General features: G+C 50.6%; 1 protein-coding gene across 1 annotated transcript in view; it reads left to right on the top strand.

Annotated features, from left to right (window-relative positions):
* LOC125446313 (neurogenic locus notch homolog protein 1-like) overlaps window positions 1-21,032 on the top strand; it is a 128,339-nt gene that overhangs the window by 72,546 nt on the left and 34,761 nt on the right. Inside the window, exons 17-22 of the mRNA XM_059639448.1 lie at window positions 1,794-1,946; window positions 2,998-3,226; window positions 5,326-5,527; window positions 10,375-10,528; window positions 11,388-11,572; window positions 17,489-17,621. Coding sequence (XP_059495431.1) covers window positions 1,794-1,946; window positions 2,998-3,226; window positions 5,326-5,527; window positions 10,375-10,528; window positions 11,388-11,572; window positions 17,489-17,621 — 1,056 coding nt within the window. The remainder of the gene's footprint in view (window positions 1-1,793; window positions 1,947-2,997; window positions 3,227-5,325; window positions 5,528-10,374; window positions 10,529-11,387; window positions 11,573-17,488; window positions 17,622-21,032) is intronic.

Genomic DNA, 21,032 nt, shown 5'->3' with positions numbered 1-21,032 from the left:
ACGGGGTTAATTACAGAAGTATACACCCTCTGCTGACCTCTCTGGCTTTGCATTATGGGAGAATTCAGCTGCGCAGAGTTTGCATTCTCCACAGGGGCTGTATTTAGATTCATGGAGTTGTACAGCACGGAAACAGACCCTTTGGTCTAACTCACCCGTACCGAGCAGATATCCTGAATTACTCTAGTCCTATTTGCCAGCATCTGGCCCATACCCTCGGAACCCTTCCTATTCATGTACCCAGCTTTGTCAGTGTTAACATTGTACCAGCCTACACCGCTTCCTCTGGCAGCTCATTCCACACACACACACACCAGCCACTGCATGAATCAAAGGAACGTCATTGTGGAGAGTCGTTTGAGAGGTCCTGAGGACGTGAAAATTTGTCAACTGTGCTTTTGAAGCCTTTTAATCATTCACAGTTAACAAATAGAAATTACGCTAATTTCGTGACCATCCAAACGATGTTTGGGCTTCCAAACACGGGTAGAGTCACTGTGCGTTAGGATACAATCTGCTGTGGCCCATGAGCGCGTTGGTTCAGTTCCCAGTTGGACCACCAACAGACATGGTGCAGGTTGGTAGAGACGGACGGGAGAGGGGAATGTATCAGTGCAATAAACTCTGGCTGGAATTGACTTGGAAATGTCAGACAAGCTCACAAACAGCGCAGCTGAGAGAAGTACCTTCTGGTCCTTGCTGTTTGCCACCATTGACCATTGACCATGCACACCGCCACCCCCCCCTCACTCATTTTAGATGGCACGGTGGCTCAGCGGTTAGCACTGCTGCCCCACAGCGCCAGGGACCCAGGTTCGATCCCACTCTCAGGCGATTGTCTGTGCGGACTTTGCACATCCTCCCTGTGTCTGCGTGGGGTTTCCTGCGGGTGCTCCGGTTTCCTCCCGCAGTCTGAAAATGTGCAGGATAGGGTGGGTTGGCCGTGCTAAAATGCCCCGTTGTGTCCAGGAACATGTAGGTTAGGTGGATTAGCCACGGGAAATGCAGCATTACAGGGATAGGGTGGAGGGGTGGGTCTGGATGGGATGCTCTTTGGAGGGCTGGGGGACACTTCATGGGCCGAATAGCCCAGCTACATAGGGATTTTAAGATTCTGTTGCTATGGTTTGTCAGAGGAATGGAAGGTTAAAAATCAGGAATCTGATCTATAATTGTATAGAGGGCTCAATGAGAAGACATCTGGAATGTCACCTACACTAAATGATAATCAGACAAGGGCTAATGTTAGAGTCTTTACCTCTGAACCGGGAGACCCAGGTTCAAATCCCACCTGCTCCAGAGGTATGTGGTAACATCCCTGAACAGCCTGGTTAGAAAATGTGTGTAATAACATGAGGAGCAGTTAGAAGGAGGGCTGCGGTTAACTTATGAGGAAGCCTTGTATAGAATAGGCCTGGATCTGTTGGCGTTTAGTAGAATTGGGGAATGTGACTTACTGAAACAGATAAGATACTGAGAGTTATATTTCTCCATGCCGGGGGAAGGGGGCTTAATCTTCAACCTTGAGACACGGTTTCAGAATAAGGGTTCATCCATTTAGTTCAGTTCTGAAATTGTTAAAGGAATGCCAGAGTTTGGGTGTTTGGAGCGAAAGGGCAGGGAGGGTCAATCACCTGATTTCTCGACTGATCCTTGTATTAGACAGTGTCTCCTGACGGCATTCCGCGGGGTGAGGGGCTGATTGGAGGGACTGGGCAGCGGGTGGGGGAAGCTGAGGGACGTGTCACTGAAATGGGAAACGTTAACAGGGGCTGTCTCGCTTTCCTCGGCAGGGAGGCTCTGTGAGGAGGACGTCGATGAGTGCGTCTCTCACCCGTGCCTCAATCGGGGGCAGTGCTGGAATTCTGATGGCGGGTACCTCTGCAAATGCCAAGCAGGTTACAGTGGCCGGCTGTGTGATGTGGACATCGATGACTGCTCAACCAGTGAGTGATGTGCCGGTCAGCAATTCCCCCCGCTTCTCCCTCCTTCTTTCCCTCTGTCAGCTGTCCAGTGTCACCCTGTATACCTTGTCTGATACAGGGAGATAACGGTATTGGATCTTGCTCACTGCGTTGGAATTTGATGGATATTCAAGTTGTACAAACAAGCCTTTTCCTGGACACCAGTTCATGTCCATGAGAACCACATGGCATGGCCTGGAAATGGGAACACATATTAAATCCGTACGGACTCCTCTCCACTGCACCCCACCCCACCCCCACCCCCAGCTCCCTTCTCTTCCCTTTCTCTCCCCTCCTGTTTCTCCGCACCTCGGACATTTCAATCCTTAGGGTAGAGCATCTCCAACCTCACCACGACTTGCCCTTGTGTGATCTGAGGAGACATCAGCCGCAGAACACCTCGATCGGCCCAGCCACATTTTGTTCCCCAGCTCACAGAGTGATAGCTATGGAACCGTGCAGCCCAGAAACAGACCCTTCAGTCCAACTTGTCCATGCTGACCAGCTATTCTAAATTAATCTAGTCCCATTTGCCAGCATTTTGCCCATATCCTGCTAAACCTTTCCTATTCATATACCCATCCAGATGCCTTTAAAATGTTGTAACTGTACCAGCCTCCACCACTTCCTCTGGCAGCTCATTCCATACACGCACCACCCTCTGTGTGAAAAAGTTGCCCCTTTTATATCATTCCCCTCTCACCTTAAACCTATGCCCCTCCAGCTTTGGAGTCACCAACCCTGTGGAAAAAGCCTAATCTATTCACCCTATGCATGGCCCTCATGATGTTGTGAAGCTCTCATAAGGTCACCGCCTCAGCCTCCGATGCTCCAAGGAAAATAGCCCCAGCCTCGCCCTCCGACCCTGGCAACATCCTCGTTAAACCCTCCAAAGTTCCTTTTTAAATTTTCTCTCTCCCGAGAAGCCAGAAGCTACAGGAAAGTGTGTTGGGTGGGGAGAGTGGCTTTTGGGCAGTGTCGGGCTGAAGGGCGTGTCGGAATGTAACCTCCCCCTCGGTGTCTTTTCCTCTAGACCCATGCCAAAATGGTGGCTCCTGCGAGGACGGGGTAGACTCCTTCAGCTGCTCCTGCCCCGTGGGCTTCGCTGGCGTCCGATGCCAAGAGGACATTGACGAGTGTGACAGTGACCCTTGCCAGAACGGAGCGACGTGCAATGACTGTGTCAATGGGTACACCTGCACCTGCCCCCTGGGCTACGACGGCATCTGCTGTGAGAACGACATCCCGGACTGTACTCCGAGGTAGGGAATGACGGGGACGTTGGTACTGGCTCATCCTGCCAGGTCTGGGGAGGGTTGACGAGCTGTTAGCTCTCATTTCGCTCCACGGCCTTTCGGAACACACCGAGCCAGCTGACAGGCCAACAGGGTGAATAGCCTTTCGGAGCGCATTGACTCTTGTAGAAAGAGAGCACCATGCCTTTGCTTTCCAGCTCGGCCTTCATGAGGACCAGCGCATGGACGTGCCAAGCAATCGCGACAGTTTACACCCCGCGAGGCAAAAAAGGATGCTGATTGGCTGACAAGTTGAGACTGATTGGTCTGCAGTGTTGCCATGGAGAAAGCAGTAGGGGACGATCGCGCGCTTGGGTCATGCCAAACATACGCACGGCTCAGATGTATTCCCTGTGTTTGGAGAGAACACTTCATGCGTATAAAATGTTGAGGAATAGACCCATCCCTCTGTTCCTTTTCTGTCTCCTTTCTATCCAGCTATTTCCTCAATTCTCCATCGGCAGATCTGATGAAAACTACTTTCAGTACTTTGTCAGACGTGTGGTAAATCTCATGACCACTTACTGCACTGATGTTCCATCCTTGTTCCCCTCCACCTCCATTTCTTGGGCCTCCCTACCAATGGGAACTCCACTCTGCCTAATATGGGCAGCGGTCTCATGGTGTCGACCATCTCTTTCAAATCTCATCTGAACCTTCCCTAGGTAGACCAGCCTCAGCTTCTCTCAATCTATTGCTGTCATTGAAGACCCATATCTCTGGGAACACCCTCTTCGAACTTTGATGTGCTCTTTCCAGAGCCTTCATTTTGTTCCTGAAGTGTCCGTACAGTACTTCGACTGAAGCAAAATCCAGTCTTTTTCTAAGTTGTTCAGAATTCTGAGGAAGGGTCACCGGTCCCGAAACGTTGACCCCGTTTCTTTACTCTTCATAGCTGCTTCCAGGCCTGCTGAGCTTTTCCAGCAACTTCTGTTTTTGTTCCAGACTTTTCTAAGTTGTGCCACAACTCCCCTGCCTTTGTATTCCGTGTCTCTGTTTAAAAAGCCTCGAACCTTGTGTTCCTCTCTAACCACTTCATCACGCTGCCCCTTGCCACATTCTATCATTTGTTCACGCTAAGCTCTGTCCCTTCCTAAAATTATGCCTCGGGGTGATGCCTCTCCTTGTCTGGATTTATATCTCGCCTTCCCATTTTCACCAGCTTCTCAACACCCTTCGACAGAGCGCTCTAGCGATATTCTTACAGTTCCCAATATTTCCAACACCACTGCCTCCAAGTCTACGAACGTTGCTCTGAACACCCAGATCTCTGGGAAAATCTAACAAACCAACTTTTGTTCAGAGAAATCTCCCACAAACAGCAATAGGGTTGTGGAATAGATGTAGAATCCCAGATAATCATCTTTTTAATCTTGTGATGGGAGCTGAGGGATACTGTGATGATGTTCATTGAAAGCCCCTAATGGGATCGTTAAGGTGTAACCGAGAGAGGCAGGTAGGAGCTTCATTTCATGACCCCCATCCCTGCCCACCACTGCTGCTTCCCCCACACCCAACACAAACAGCATCTCTAACAGTGTGGCACACCTGCCCATCGATCTGCTTCTGATTCAGAGGTGAATGGAAGGTTATCCTTTATTCCAAGAGGATTTGAGATATGAAGCCTTGCTTGGTCAGACTGCTAATTGGAACAGAGGCTGTGCAGTTTTGGTCTGTGTCAATGGTGTCTGAAATGTTGCCCGACAAATGGCTCACATCCAAAATGCTTGGGCAAATCTTACCCTAAATCTCCTCCTTCTCCTTTCCCTTTCCTGTAATGCCAGTTTGCCGTCTACTTTATCTGTTTGGTTTATTTCAAAGTCTAGCTATTTCCAGGTGCACCTGACTCCTTGGATTCCCATCCAGTCAGGTATGCTAAAATTGGAGCTATGAAGCTGAATTCCTACTTCAGATATCTGTATCATCTTTATTTATTCCCAGTTTGTGCCTGGAAGTAAATTTGGCAGTTTTTGAGCCGAGGGCGCTAAATGATATTCGCTAAGGTCTGCGCACACACGTTCTGTGTCAGTGCCCATCTCACTGCAGGTCCTTTCCTTATGCCACAGCTCCTGCCTGAATGGGGGCACATGCGTCGACCAAGTGGCCAACTTCTCATGCCAGTGCCCAGCTGGGTTCGAAGGTCACTACTGCCAGCAGGAAATCAACGAGTGTGACTCGCAGCCCTGCCTGAACGGAGGCACCTGCCTTGATGGCTATGGGACCTACAAGTGCTCCTGTGCTCAGGGCTACACAGGCAGCAGTTGCCAGGTAACGACACGTGAAAGAAACCCTGTCTCACCTCAGGCCAAAGAACTGATCAGAAAAGGGGTAGGGGGTGCAGTGCAGTGGGAATTGAAGGATACGAATGCAATCTCAGCAAGAAATAACAAAATGGACTGTAAAAGCACCTGCAGGTCACGGAGAATAGAAACTGTTTGATTGAAAATGAATCGAGGCCCATTATAGGTACAGCCAGGAGAGAGCAGAATGGGGAATAGCAGAGAAGTGAAATGATGTCTTTGGGTCGGTTTTCACTGAGGAACATATGAGAAATCTCCCGGAAGCAGGGATCCAAGTGACTATGGAGAATGTAGGGTTGACATTAATTTTAGTGAGAAGATCATACCGGAGAAATTAATGAAGCTAAAAGGTGATAAATTCCCAGGGCCTGATTTTCTAAATCCCAGAGGGTCGAAGGTGGTGGTTAGAGAGCTATCCAGTGCACCCATGATGATTTTTGATAGATCCCAGAATGTTTCCTTTGGTTTGGAAGGTGGTGAAATGTCACCTCATGATTTGAGTGGGGTGTGAGACAGAATAGGGGTCTACAGACCTGCTAACCTGACACCAATAGAGGGGAAAATGCTAGAATTTACAAAAATGGTTAGGATGAACGGACACCTGGATGATTTATTTGGCCATATTCAGCATGGATTTGTGAATAGGATATTGTGTTTAATGAAAATTGTTGGAGTTTACAAGGATGTTATTGACAACATTGATAAAGGAGAGCTGATGGGTGTTGATATTTAGAATTTAAGAAGATTTTGGACAGACTTTCCCCACAGGAGGCAGGTTAGAGAAGCTGGAACACATTGGATAGGAGGTGAAGTACTGATATCGGTGAATAATAATTTTCTATTTGTCAGCCAGAATGGGTTTGTCTCCCATTTCTGAAGAAGGATCCAGACCCGAAACGTTAGCTTTCCTGCTGCCAGGCCAGCTGTGTTCATCCAGCTCTACACCTTGTTATCTGGACCATTCTCATGTTGGCAGGCTGTGACTGGCCAGATACTGCAAGGGTCAAAAATATTTTCTAATCAACTTGTTTAGAGATGTTACCACACACCTCAAGGGCAGGTGGGGCTTGAACACAGGCCTCCTAACTCAGAGATAAGGACACTACCACTGTGCCACAAAGGTACCTGTTGAATGGGTTGTTCTGGTGGCTCAGTGGTTAGCACCTGCTGCCTCACAGCTACAGGCATCCGGGCTCGATCACAGCTTCAGGCAACTATCAGTGTGGAGTTTGCACGTTCTCCCTGTGTCTGTGGGGGCTTCCTCCGGGTGCTCCGGTTTTGTCCCACCATGCAATAATACGCAGGCTAGGTGGATTGGCTGCACTGAATTGCCCCTTAGTGTTCAGGAGGGTGCAGGCTAGGTGGATTGGCTGCACTGAATTGCCCCTTAGTGTTCAGGAGGGTGCAGGCTAGGTGGATTGGCTGCACTGAATTGCCCCTTAGTGTTCAGGAGGGTGCAGGCTAGGTGGATTGGCTGCACTGAATTGCCCCTTAGTGTTCAGGAGTGTGCAGGCTAGGTGGATTGGCTGCACTGAATTGCCCCTTAGTGTTCAGGAGGGTGCAGGCTAGGTGGATTGGCTGCACTGAATTGCCTCTTAGTGTTCAGGAGTGTGCAGGCTAGGTGGATTGGCTGCACTGAATTGCCTCTTAGTGTTCAGGAGTGTGCAGGCTAGGTGGATTGGCTGCACTGAATTGCCCCTTAGTGTTCAGGAGGGTGCAGGCTAGGTGGATTGGCTGCACTGAATTGCCCCTTAGTGTTCAGGAGGGTGCAGGCTAGGTGGATTGGCTGCACTGAATTGCCCCTTAGTGTTCAGGAGGGTGCAGGCTAGGTGGATTGACCATGGTCAAAAATGCAGGGTTTTAAGGTATGGGAGTGGATATGGGTGTGATGCACTTCAGAGAGTTCATGTGGATTTGATGGGCCAAGTGGCCTACCCCCATACTGCAGGGATTCTATGAATGCTTTGCGCCCTGGCTGTTTGCAAAATTTATTATTAATTTGGAGTTGGGGAACATACGTAATATTTCCAAATTTGTGGATGATGCAAAGCTAAGCGGGAATATTATAAAGCAGTTTCTGGCGGACTTAGGTAGGCTTAGAGGATGGGCAGAAATGTAGCAGGTGGAACGTAACGTGGATAAACATGAGTGTCCATTTTGGTAGGAAAGCCACACGTGTCGAGTATTTTTCATTTGTTGAAGGGTTGGCAAATGTAGATATACATAGGAACCTGGGTACCCCTGTTGATAAGTCACTGGAGACGAGCATACAGGAAGGTTAACCTTTATTGCAAGAGGGTTTGAAACATGAAGTCTTGCTCCAGTTATGTAGGAGCTTGGTCAGATCGCACTTAGACCAGGGTGTGCAGTTTTGGTCTCCTTCATAGAACGCCCTGCAGTGTGGAAACATGCCATTCAGCCCAACAAGTCCACACTGACCCAACCCTATCCCTGCATTTCCCATGGCCAACCCACACATCCCTGGACGCTATGGGGCAATTGAGCACAGCCAATCCATCCTAACCGGCACATCTTTGGTCTGTGGGAGGGGACCCACACAGACACAGGGAGAACGTGCAAACTCCACACAGACAGCTGCCCGAGGCTGGAGTTGAACCCAGGTCCCTTGGTGCCGTGAGGCAGCAGTGCTAACCGCTGAGCCACCCCTGATGGAAGATATTATTGTCATAGAGAGAATGCAACAAAAGCTCACCGGATGCGTTCCCAACGTGGTGGGGCTGTCCTATGAAGGAAGATAGGGTCTGAATTCCCGAAAGTTTTGCAGTCTGCAAAAGACTGGTGTACCTGATTACCAAGGCTGGGGAGTCTGGAACCAAGGGACACAAGTTAAAAATAATCTTGGGGTTTCGGGGGGAAGAGGGTGGTCAGATTTGTCACTTCGGTCTGAGATAAGCAATCTTTTTATTTAAACTCAGAGAATTCAGTGCCTCAGAGGGCCGCAGAAGCTCGGTCTTTCAGGATGCCTAGGGTCGAGATTGATTCTGATCATGATTGTTGCACAGAGTTATGGGGATGGGGTGGATCAAAGTATTGAAGTGATTGGGATAGAATGCCTTTGATGGCCCAAACGGCCTACTCCTGTTGCTATGACTGCCGTCCAGCTCCCCAGCTGGGGTGGGAGGGTGGAGGAAAAGTCTTTCGGTATCTCCCCTGTCAATTCCATTCGACCGTGCCTGGTTCGCATTCGAGTTCCTCTGAATGTTTGGGCACTTTATGTCTTTGTTCTGCGCCTGTAGCTGATCTGTGCAATTGGAGCTTACCTTGCTCGGGCACTGGCACCTTTAATTGTGACATTAATTGGAGCTTTCTCTCAAATAGTTTGCTCTCCAGCCTCGTGGACCTTTCAGCTTGACTCGCCCCTCGTGTGGCTCATTCTTTCAATGGTCTCCGTCCCACTAAACCCCTCCGACGTTTCAGTCCTTGACAGCCATCCTCCAAACACTTCCACTGTCCCATCCGCTTGACGTCTCCGGGGTTTTCAAACGGGAGCGATCACCGCTTCGATCGCACCCCAGGAGGTGAACCCTCGACCCCACCTCCAGGGGACACGAAGCTCGCATCCTGTCTGGGTCGAGTCCTTCCCAAAAGTCTACCCTTTTTTTAAAACGAGGTCAAGGGTCACACGCGAGTGCCGGGAGGGTGCAGGTGACATGACCGAGATCACGGTGGAGATAGTGGGGCAAAACCAGAGAAATCCAAAAGGAGTAAAGAAAGCACAAGGGGTTGGTTGTTGGCATGGGAGTCAAGTTTCAGGAAAACGTCTCAATGAGCAAAGAGGGGACATGAGAAAATGCCAGCAGCTAAGATTAGGGAAATGCCCAGGAAGTTCTACAAGTATTTTGACGGGAAGGGAATAACCAGGGAAAGATTAGGGCCGATGAGGGACTGAGGATGGGTTGAAGATTTTCGCCTTTGAAAGCCGCAGCAGATTTTAAGGACGTGGCCAGAAAAGGAGATGTCCAGGTGCAAAGTTTCCTATCTCAGTGAGTTATGGCGGTACCAACAATGCGTTTTAAATGTGTTTCCCGTGCACGAAGCTGGCCGGCGTTGGTAAAGCGTTAAATGAATACCTCAGGTCAGTCTTTGCTCGGGAGAAGAGAGGATGCTGGTGTAGAATTTGAGAAGGTGGCCTGCGACGTTGCAGGGAGATGAGAAGCAAGGAGACTGGAGGTTCCGGCTGGTTTAAAAGTCGGCTGGCCCTCAGGCCCCGGTGGGTTGTATCCCGGGCTGCTGTGGGGGCTGAGGGAGCAAATTACTCCCCCGCTGACCCAAAATCGTACTGGCCACGGGGGAAGTGCCAGAGGACTGGAGGATGGCCACTTTACAGGGAGGGTGGTAGAGATGGACCCAGGGAACTATTAGCCCCATGAGTCAAACGTCAGTGGTGGGGAAACTGTTGGAGGGGAAGGAGGAAATTATTTGCCACTTGGAGAGGCAAGGTGCGAACGTGGCTTTGTCAGGGGGAGGGCACACCTAACAAATCTGGAAAAACTTATTGAGAAGGTGAGCTTGTAGGGTGGGGCAGCTTATGTGAATTTCAGCAAGGCCACAGCCTCGTGCTTAATCGAAACCCAAAAGATTACCCTTTCTCGACAATAACTTTTCGCTGCCTCAGTCTAAGCTGTGGAAGCTTTTGCTCGTTCCCACCTTCCTTCCAACCATCCACCCACAGCCCTCTCACGGGTATTGGCTGGTCACTCGTTTTCCTCTCAGGGCAGTGGTGTAGCAAAGCCTTCAGCCTTTACCTCTCCGGTCTCTCATCATTGCTTTTCTCCAACCTTCCCCCTGCCGCAGACTCTGATAAACTGGTGCGCCAAACCCGTGTGTAAGAACGATGGTCGGTGCGAGCAGGTGAACACCACCTTCCACTGCGAGTGCAAGATGGGCTGGTCGGGGCTTTACTGCGACGTGCCCAAGGTCTCCTGTGAGGTTGCAGCTGCCGAGAGGGGTAAGAGGGTGAGGCCGCCGAGCCGCGTTCACTTCGTCACCCCTTGGGCCAGCGGTCGGAACCTGCCCTTCCTTGCACCCGTCAGGACCGATTCACAAGAGTGCCATATTTCTCAGTGTTGGGGGGGGGGGAGCCCCAGTTTTCTCTGCGCAAGGGAACGGTTGGAGAGGGATTGTGTCTTTCTGATTGCTCCACCACGGAGCACGCTCACAGCCTCCTTCAATCAGATAGTGGTGCGGCAGACGATAGATGCATTCACGCACAGTCTGAATCATCGCTCCCTTTGAGACTGTGCACTCTTGCGATTGTGTCCTGGCCAGTGCAAGTGCTGCTGGTTTGCTGCTCAGGTTCTGTGCTGCCAGAGGGACAATTAACATCACCCCTTGCCAAGGTCGAAGTGGGGGGTGGGGGTGTTGGTCGGTGGTGAAATGGGGGGGGTGTTGGTCAGTGGGGAGGTGGGGGTGTGGTTGGTCGGTGGGGAGGTGTGGGGGGAGTTGGTCAGTTGGGCGGTGGGAGGGTGTTGGTCAGTGGGGAGGTGGGGGTGCGGTTGGTCGGTGGGTGGGGGGGTGTTGGTCGGTGGGAGGTGGGGGGCGTTTGTTGGTGGATGGGTGTGGAGGCTGTTGGCTGGTGGGGAGTGGGGTGGGTGTGGGGGGTCTTGATTGCTGGGGGGTTGCGGGTGTGTTGGGAAGTGGGGAAGTGGGGGTATGTTGGTCTGCAGGGAGGTGGGTGGGTGTTGGGGGGTGTTGGTTGGTAGGTGGGCGGGTGGGTGATGCTGGGTGAGGGTAATACACAGAGCTGGGGACAAATTATCTCTGTCTCTCTCACCGCCTGGCCCTCTCTTCCCCTCCTTCCCTGCCAGGTTTGGATATTTCGCGGCTGTGCCAGCACGGCGGGCGCTGTTTCGAAGCTGGAAACTCTCATTACTGCCAGTGCCAAGCAGGCTACCAGGGCAGCTACTGTGAGACAGAGACGGACGAGTGCCAACCCAACCCCTGCCAGAATGGGGCCACCTGCCACAATTTGGTCGCAAAGTATTCCTGCCAGGTAAGGGGTCACCGACACTCCCCACCGCAACCACCGACACTCCCCACCGCAACCACCGACACTCCCCATCGCAGCCACCGACACTCCCCACCGCAACCACCGACGCTCCCCACCGCAACCACCGACGCTCCCCACCGCAACCACCGATGCTCCTCACCGCAACCACCGACGCTCCCCACCGCAACCACCGACGCTCCTCACCGCAACCACCGACGCTCCCCATCGCAGCCACCGACGCTCCCCACCGCAGCCACCGACACTCCCCACCGCAACCACCGACACTCCCCACCGCAGCCACCGACGCTCCTCACCGCAGCCACCGACGCTCCCCACCGCAACCACCGACGCTCCCCACCGCAACCACCGACGCTCCTCACCGCAACCACCGACGCTCCCCATCGCAGCCACCGACGCTCCCCACCGCAACCACCGACGCTCCCCACCGCAACCACCGACGCTCCCCACCGCAACCACCGACGCTCCCCACCGCAACCACCGACGCTCCTCACCGCAACCACCGACGCTCCCCACCGCAACCACCGACGCTCCCCACCGCAACCACCGACGCTCCCCACCGCAACCACCGACGCTCCCCACCGCAACCACCGACGCTCCCCACCGCAGCCACCGACGCTCCCCACCGCAACCACCGACGCTCCCCACCGCAGCCACCGACGCTCCTCACCGCAACCACCGACGCTCCCCACCGCAGCCACCGACACTCCCCACCGCAACCACCGACACTCCCCACCGCAGCCACCGACACTCCGCACCGCAGCCACCGACGCTCCCCACCGCAACCACCGACGCTCCCCACCGCAACCACCGACACTCCCCACCGCAACCACCGACACTCCCCACCGCAGCCACCGACACTCCTCACCGCAGCCACCGACGCTCCCCACCGCAACCACCGACGCTCCCCACCGCAACCACCGACGCTCCTCACCGCAACCACCGACACTCCCCACCGCAACCACCGACGCTCCCCACCGCAACCACCGACGCTCCCCACCGCAACCACCGACACTCCTCACCGCAGCCACCGACGCTCCCCACCGCAACCACCGACACTCCCCATCGCAGCCACCGACACTCCCCACCGCAACCACCGACGCTCCCCACCGCAACCACCGACGCTCCCCACCGCAGCCACCGACACTCCTCACCGCAGCCACCGACACTCCCCACCGCAACCACCGACGCTCCCCACCGCAACCACCGACGCTCCCCACCGCAACCACCGACACTCCTCACCGCAGCCACCGACGCTCCCCACCGCAACCACCGACACTCCCCATCGCAGCCACCGACACTCCCCACCGCAACCACCGACGCTCCCCACCGCAACCACCGACACTCCCCATCGCAGCCACCGACACTCCCCACCGCAACCACCGACGCTCCCCACCGCAACCACCGACACTCCCCACCGCAAACCCCACCCCCTTCACACCAACTACAGGAGTGTGATGGAATATGCCCCACGTGCCTGGATGAATCCAGCCCCAACAACACACGAGAAGCTTGACACCATCCAGGGCAAACGCAGCTCACCACCACCTTCTCAATGGTAATGGGGTCATAATTGCGGGGCCCAGCCAGTGACACCCACGTCCCACAAATGAATCAAAACACAAACACAACCTGTCAACAGCCTGAATATGGCGTTCAGCAAAAGGTGAGCAACACCACCACCAGCTGGTGCAGGCAAGACACTGCGGCTCAGTGCCTGATTTTGTTCTCTGGCGTACCGGATCCACGCCACTCAAAATTATTCCAGATTTTCAGTGCAAAACTCCAAAGATTAAAATTAGACAATGGCACTTAGTGTCAATAAGACAAGTTCCATTTCATCTTCCCACCGTTGGCAGCCTCAGCAACGTGTTGGCTGTACCGTCTGTGAGCTTAGAAACATAAAACATCGGAAAGGGGAGGCCGTTCATCCCTTCAAATCTGTTCCATATTCACGACGATTACAGTTAGTCATCCTACTGTGTAACACGCTCCCGCTTTCGACCCCGCACTGTTGTAACATGCTAGTCTTATGGATTATAGCTGCATCTTTTATGAAAGTCTTCAATGCTTTGGCCGCAAATACTTGCTGTGGCAGAGAATTGCACAGGCTTTCGTCTCTCTGGGTGAAGACATTTCTCCTCATCTTAGTCATCAATGACCCACCCTGTATACTTGACTGCGACCCCCGGTTCTGGGATCCCCGCTCTTTGGGAAAATCCTTTACCCCATCTAGTCCAGCTGGGATTTTGTGGTTTACTGTGTGATCCTTCACCTCCCTCATTCTTCTAAACTGCGCTGAACATTATCCTAACTGATTCACTCTCTCCTCATATGTGAGACCTACCACCGCAGGGGTCAGTATGATAATCCTTCACTGCATTCCGACCAGCGGCAGAACACCCTTCCTCAGATAAGGAGACCCAAACTGCACCCACTCTATATCTCTCACACACTGTCTCTACCACACACACACACACACACACACACACACACACACACACAAATACATACACACATACACACACACACACAAATACATACATACACACACACACACACAAATACATACATACACACACACACACACACACACACGCAAATACATACACACATACACACACACACACAAATACATACACACACACACACACGCAAATACACACACACACACACAGACACACACACACACACACACACACACACAGATACACACACACACACAGATACACACACACACAGATACACACACACGCAAATACATACACACATACACACACACACACAAATACATACACACATACACACACACACACAAATACATACATACACACACACGCAAATACACACACACACACAGACAGACACACACACACACACAGATACACACACACACGCAAATACATACATACACACACACGCAAATACACACACACACAGACACACACACAGATACACACACACACACGCAAATACATACATACACACACACGCAAATACACACACACACATGTACACACACAGAAATACATACACACGCGCACGCAAATACATACGCACACGCACACAAATACACACACATGCACACACGCAAATACACACATACACACATGCAGATACGCACACACATACACACACACAAATACATACACACACACGCAAATACATACACACACGCACGCAAATACATACACACACACTCACACACGCAAATACACACACACGCGCACGCAAATACATAGACACATGCACACAAATACACACACACGCACACACGCAAATACATACACACACGCACGCAAATACATACACATACACACACACACGCAAATACATACACACACACACACACACACAGGCAAATACACACACACACACGCAAATACATACAACACACACGCACACACGCAAATATACACACACACACGCAAATATACACACACACACACGCAAATACACACACACACGCAAATACATACACACACACACAAATACATACACACACACATGAAAATACATACACACACGCAAATACATACACACACACGCAAATACATACACACACACACACAGGCAAATACACACACACACACGCAAATACATACACACACACGCACACACGCAAATACACACACACATGCAAATACATACACACACACAAATACGTACACACACACGCATGCAAATACATACACACGCAGATACACACACATACACACACACATGCAGACGCAGAGACACACACACACATGCAAATACACACACACACAAATACACACACACACGCAGATACACACACACACACACACATACACACACACATGCAGACGCAGAGACACACACACACATGCAAATACACACACACACAAATACACACACACACGCAGATACACACACACACACACACATACACACACACATACAAACACACACACACATATACACACACACATGCACGCAAATACACACACACACACACGCAGATGCACACACACGCATGCAAATACATAGACACACACACGCAGATGCACACACACACACACACACGCAAATACATACACACACACGCAGATACACACACACATGCACGCAAATACACGCACACACACGCAAATACACACACACATGCAGATACACACACACGCAAATACATACACACACACGCAGATACACACACACACATGCACGCAAATACACACACACACACAAATACACACACACACGCACGCAAATACATACACATACACACGCAAATGCATACACACACACAAATACATGCACACACACACAAATACATACACACACACACACACGCAAATACATACACCCACACGCAGATACACACACACACACACACACACAGATGCACACACACACATGCGCAAATACACACACACACAGACACATACAAATACATGCACACACATATACATGCGCACGCTTACACACACATATACAAACATACGCATGGACAGACACACACTAATCCACACACACATATACACACTCTCACACACTCACACACTCTCACACTCTCACACACACATATTCGGAGTGTGCTTTGCTGAGTGCTGCCATTTCTAGCAGCAGTATAACATAGAACATTACAGCACAGTACAGGCCCTTCGGCCCTTGATGTTGTGCCGACCTGATCTGAAGCCCATCTTACCTACACTATTCCATGTACGTCCATATGCTTATCCAATGACGACTTAAATGTACCTAAAGTTGGCGAAGCTACTACCGTTGCAGGCAAAGTGTTCCATTCCCTTACTACTCTCTCAGTAAAGAAACTACCTCTGACATCTGTCCTATATCTTTCACCCCTCAATTTAAAGCTATGCCCCCTCGTGCTCGCCGTCACCATCCTAGGAAAAAGGCTCTCCCTATCCACCCTATCCAACCCTCTGATTATTTTATATGTCTCAATTAAGTCACCTCTCAATCTTCTTCTCTCTAATGAAAACAGCCTCATGTCCGTCAGCCTTTCCTCATAAGACCTTCCCTCTATACCAGGCAACATCCTAGTAAATCTCCTCTGCACCCTTTCCAAAGCTTCCACATCCTTCTTATAATGCGGTGACCAGAACTGTACGCAATACTCCAAGTGCGGCCGCACCAGAGTTTTGTACAGCTTCACCATAACCTCTTGGTTCCGGAACTCGATCCCTCTATTAATAAAAGCTAAAACACTGTATGCCTTCTTAACAGCCCTGTCAACCTGGGTGGCAACTTTCAAGGATTTGTGTACATGGACATCGAGATCTCTCTGCTCATCTACACGACCAAGAATCTTACCGTTAGCCCAGTACTTTGCCTTCTGGTTACTCCTACCAAAGTGCATCACCTCACACTTGTCCGCATTAAACTCCATTTGCCACCTCTCAGCCCAGCTCTGCAGCTTATCTATGTCACTCTGCAACGTACAGCATCCTTCGTCACTATCCACAACTCCACCGACCTTAGTGTCGTCTGCAAATTTACTAACCCATCCTTCTACGCCCTCATCCAGGTCATTTATAAAAATGACAAACAGCAGTGGACCCAACACCGACCCTTGCGGTACACCACTAGTAACTGGTCTCCAGGATGAACATTTCCCATCAACTACCACCCTCTGTCTTCTTTCAGCAAGCCAATTTCTGATCCAAACTGCTATATCTCCCACAATCCCATTCCTCCGCATTTTGTACAATAGCCTCCTGTGGGGAACCTTATCGAACGCCTTGCTGAAATCCATATACACCACATCAACTGGTGCTTCACTGAGTGTGACTTCTTCCAAATTCATTCTAAGTATGGCCTTGATAATGTCACCTTAACATTTGTTCATTCAGTTGCACGATGCTTTCTGAGTACTAAAACATTGAGGAGTCTCTTTTTTTTTGCCCCTGTTGGCAGTGTCTGCCCGGTTTCTATGGCACAAACTGCTCGGAAGAGGTCGATGAGTGTCGGTCACAGCCCTGTCACAACGGTGGGACCTGCATTGATCTGATCAACAGTTTTAAATGTTCCTGCCCGTATGGCACCCAGGGTAAGGATCAGGCCTCCGGGTGGGAAATGTGGAGAGGGGCTGGAGGATCATCTCATCACCCTGTCACTGCGAGCACAGCAGGGATCCAGCATCTCTCTCTCTCACACACAACACACAACACACAACACACAACACACAACACACACACACACGCTCACACACACTCACACGCGCTCACACACGCGCTCACTCACACACACACACACACACACTCACACGCGCTCACTTACACGCGCTCACACACACACTCACACGTGCTCACACACGCGCTCACTCACACACACTCTCACAAACACACACACAAACACACACACTCACACTCACACTCGTGCTCACACTTGCGCTCACTCACACTCTCACTCACACACGCTCACTCACACGCACTCACTCACACACACTCACACACACACACTCACACACACACTCACACACACTCACGCGCGCTCACTTACACGCGCTCACTCACACACACTCACACGTGCTCACACACGCGTTCACACACACATACTCTCACTCTCACGCGCTCACTCACGCACACACACACACATTCTCACCCACACACTCTCACACACACACTCTCACAAACACACACACAAACACTCACACTCACACTCGTGCTCACACTCGCGCTCACTCACACATGCTCACTCACACTCACACGTGCTCACACACACACACTCACTCTCACACACACGCTCTCACACACACGCTCTCACACACACGCTCTCACACACGCTCTCACACACACACACACACACACACTCAGTCACATGCACACACATATTCACTCACTCACACTCTCTCACCCACACACATACTGACACTCTCACACTCACACTCACATTCATACTCACACACACATACACTCTCCCTCTCACACTCACACACCCTCACACTCACACACTCTTACACACACATACTCACACATTGAAAAACACACATATAATCACACTCACACACTGAAGCACACCCCCACACACTCAGACTTGCACACGAAAACACACACACACTCACTCACACTGATGCACACACACACACACTCACACTGAAACAAACCCACAGACACATTCAGACATGCACATGAAAACACTCACACTCACACTGAAACACACACACTCACTGACTCATACTCACACTCACATATATACACTCACACTGATACACACACACTCACTGACACGTACTCACACTCACACATATACACTCACACTGATACGCACACATTCACTGATTCATACTCACACTCACATCTCTACACTCACACTGATACACACATACTCACTGACACTTACGCGCACTCACATATGTATATTCACACTGATACACACACTCACTGACACATACACTCACATATATACACTCACACTGACACACACACTCACTGACACATACTCACACTCACATATATACACTCACACTGAAACACACACACTCACTGACACATACTCACACTCACATATATACACTCACACTGATAGGCACACACTCACTGACTCATACTCACACTCACATCTCTACACTCACACTGATACACACATACTCACTGACACTTACTCGCACTCACATATGTATATTCACACTGATACACACACACTCACTGACACGTACTCACACTCACACATATACACTCACACTGATACGCACACACTCACTGATTCATACTCACACTCACATCTCTACACTCACACTGATACACACATACTCACTGACACTTACTCGCACTCACATATGTATATTCACACTGATACACACACTCACTGACACATACACTCACATATATACACTCACACTGACACACACACTCACTGACATATACTCACACTCACATATATACACTCACACTGACACACACACTCACTGACATATACTCACACTCACATATATACACTCACTGATACATACTCACACTCACATATATACGCTCACACTGAAACACACACACTCACTGACACATACTCACACTCACGTATATACACTCACACTGACACACACACTCACATATATACACTCACACTGACACACACACTCACTGACACTTACTCGCACTCACATATGTATATTCACACTGATACACACACTCACTGACACATACACTCATATATATACACTCACACTGACACACACACTCACTGACATATACTCACACTCACATATATACACTCATACTGACACACACTCACTGACATATACTCACACTCACATATATACACTCACACTGATACACACATACTCACTGACACTTACTCGCACTCACATATGTATATTCACACTGATACACACACTCACTGACACATACACTCACATATATACACTCACACTGACACACACACTCACTGACATATACTCACACTCACATATATACACACACTGATACGCACACACTCACTGACATACTCACACTCACATATATACACTCACACTGACACACACACTCACTGACATACTCACACTCACATATATACACTCACTGACACATACTCACACTCACATATATACGCTCACACTGATACGCACACACTCACTGACACATACTCACACTCATATACACTCACACTGATACACACACTCACTGACACATACTCACACTCACATATATACACTCACACTGAAACACACACACTCACTGACACACACTCACACTCACATATATACACCTACACTGACACACACATATCAGGTCTCGCTGACAAACACCTCACTCACTGGCAGAGCTGGACCTCCTCAGAAGCTGAGAGATGGCCCTTCCGCACACAGTGTCTCCCGAGGGGTGGCGGGGGAGCACGGCGGCTCATGGTGCCAGGGACCCAGGTTTGATCCCACCCTCAGGCAACAGTCTGTGTGGAGTTTGCACATTCTCCCCGTGTCTGCGTGGCTTTCCTCCGGGTGCTCCTGTTTCCTCCCACAGTCCAAAGATGTGCAGGTTGGGCGGATTGGTCGTACTAAATTGCCCGTAGCGTTCAGGGGTGAAGACACACAGGGTTATAGGGTTCAGGTGGGTCTGAGTGGGATGCTCTTCAGAGGATTGGTGTGGACTTGATGGGCAGAATGGCCTGCTTCCCCAGAGTAGGGATTCTGTGATATATGATCACCCCACTCCGAGCCCAGTCCTGTTGGACTGGATCTCTGACCCTACTGGGGTATCCTCCTAGATCACCCACAAATCTCTGTGGTGAATAGATGAGATCTCTGGGGATCCGAAAGCCCATGTAGGTGGTGGGTGTGATCCTGAGCCGGGGCTGTGGGGATGAGGGCTGGTCTGAGGGTGGGGAGTAGGTGATGGTTTGGTGAATTCCCCACGCTGGGTAATGACGGGGAGATACTCTCGGAGTGAACCGGGCTTTGGTCCATATTTACCCCCAGCTCTGGGACTGAATGGCATTTCTCTCTCTCTCTGTCTCTCTCTCTCTGTCT

Source organism: Stegostoma tigrinum, chromosome 34, assembly GCF_030684315.1.
Source record: "Stegostoma tigrinum isolate sSteTig4 chromosome 34, sSteTig4.hap1, whole genome shotgun sequence".
Classification (NCBI taxonomy): domain Eukaryota; kingdom Metazoa; phylum Chordata; class Chondrichthyes; order Orectolobiformes; family Stegostomatidae; genus Stegostoma; species Stegostoma tigrinum.
The sequence above is the reverse complement of the archived record's forward strand: the minus strand, read 5'-3'. Positions and strand labels throughout refer to the sequence as shown.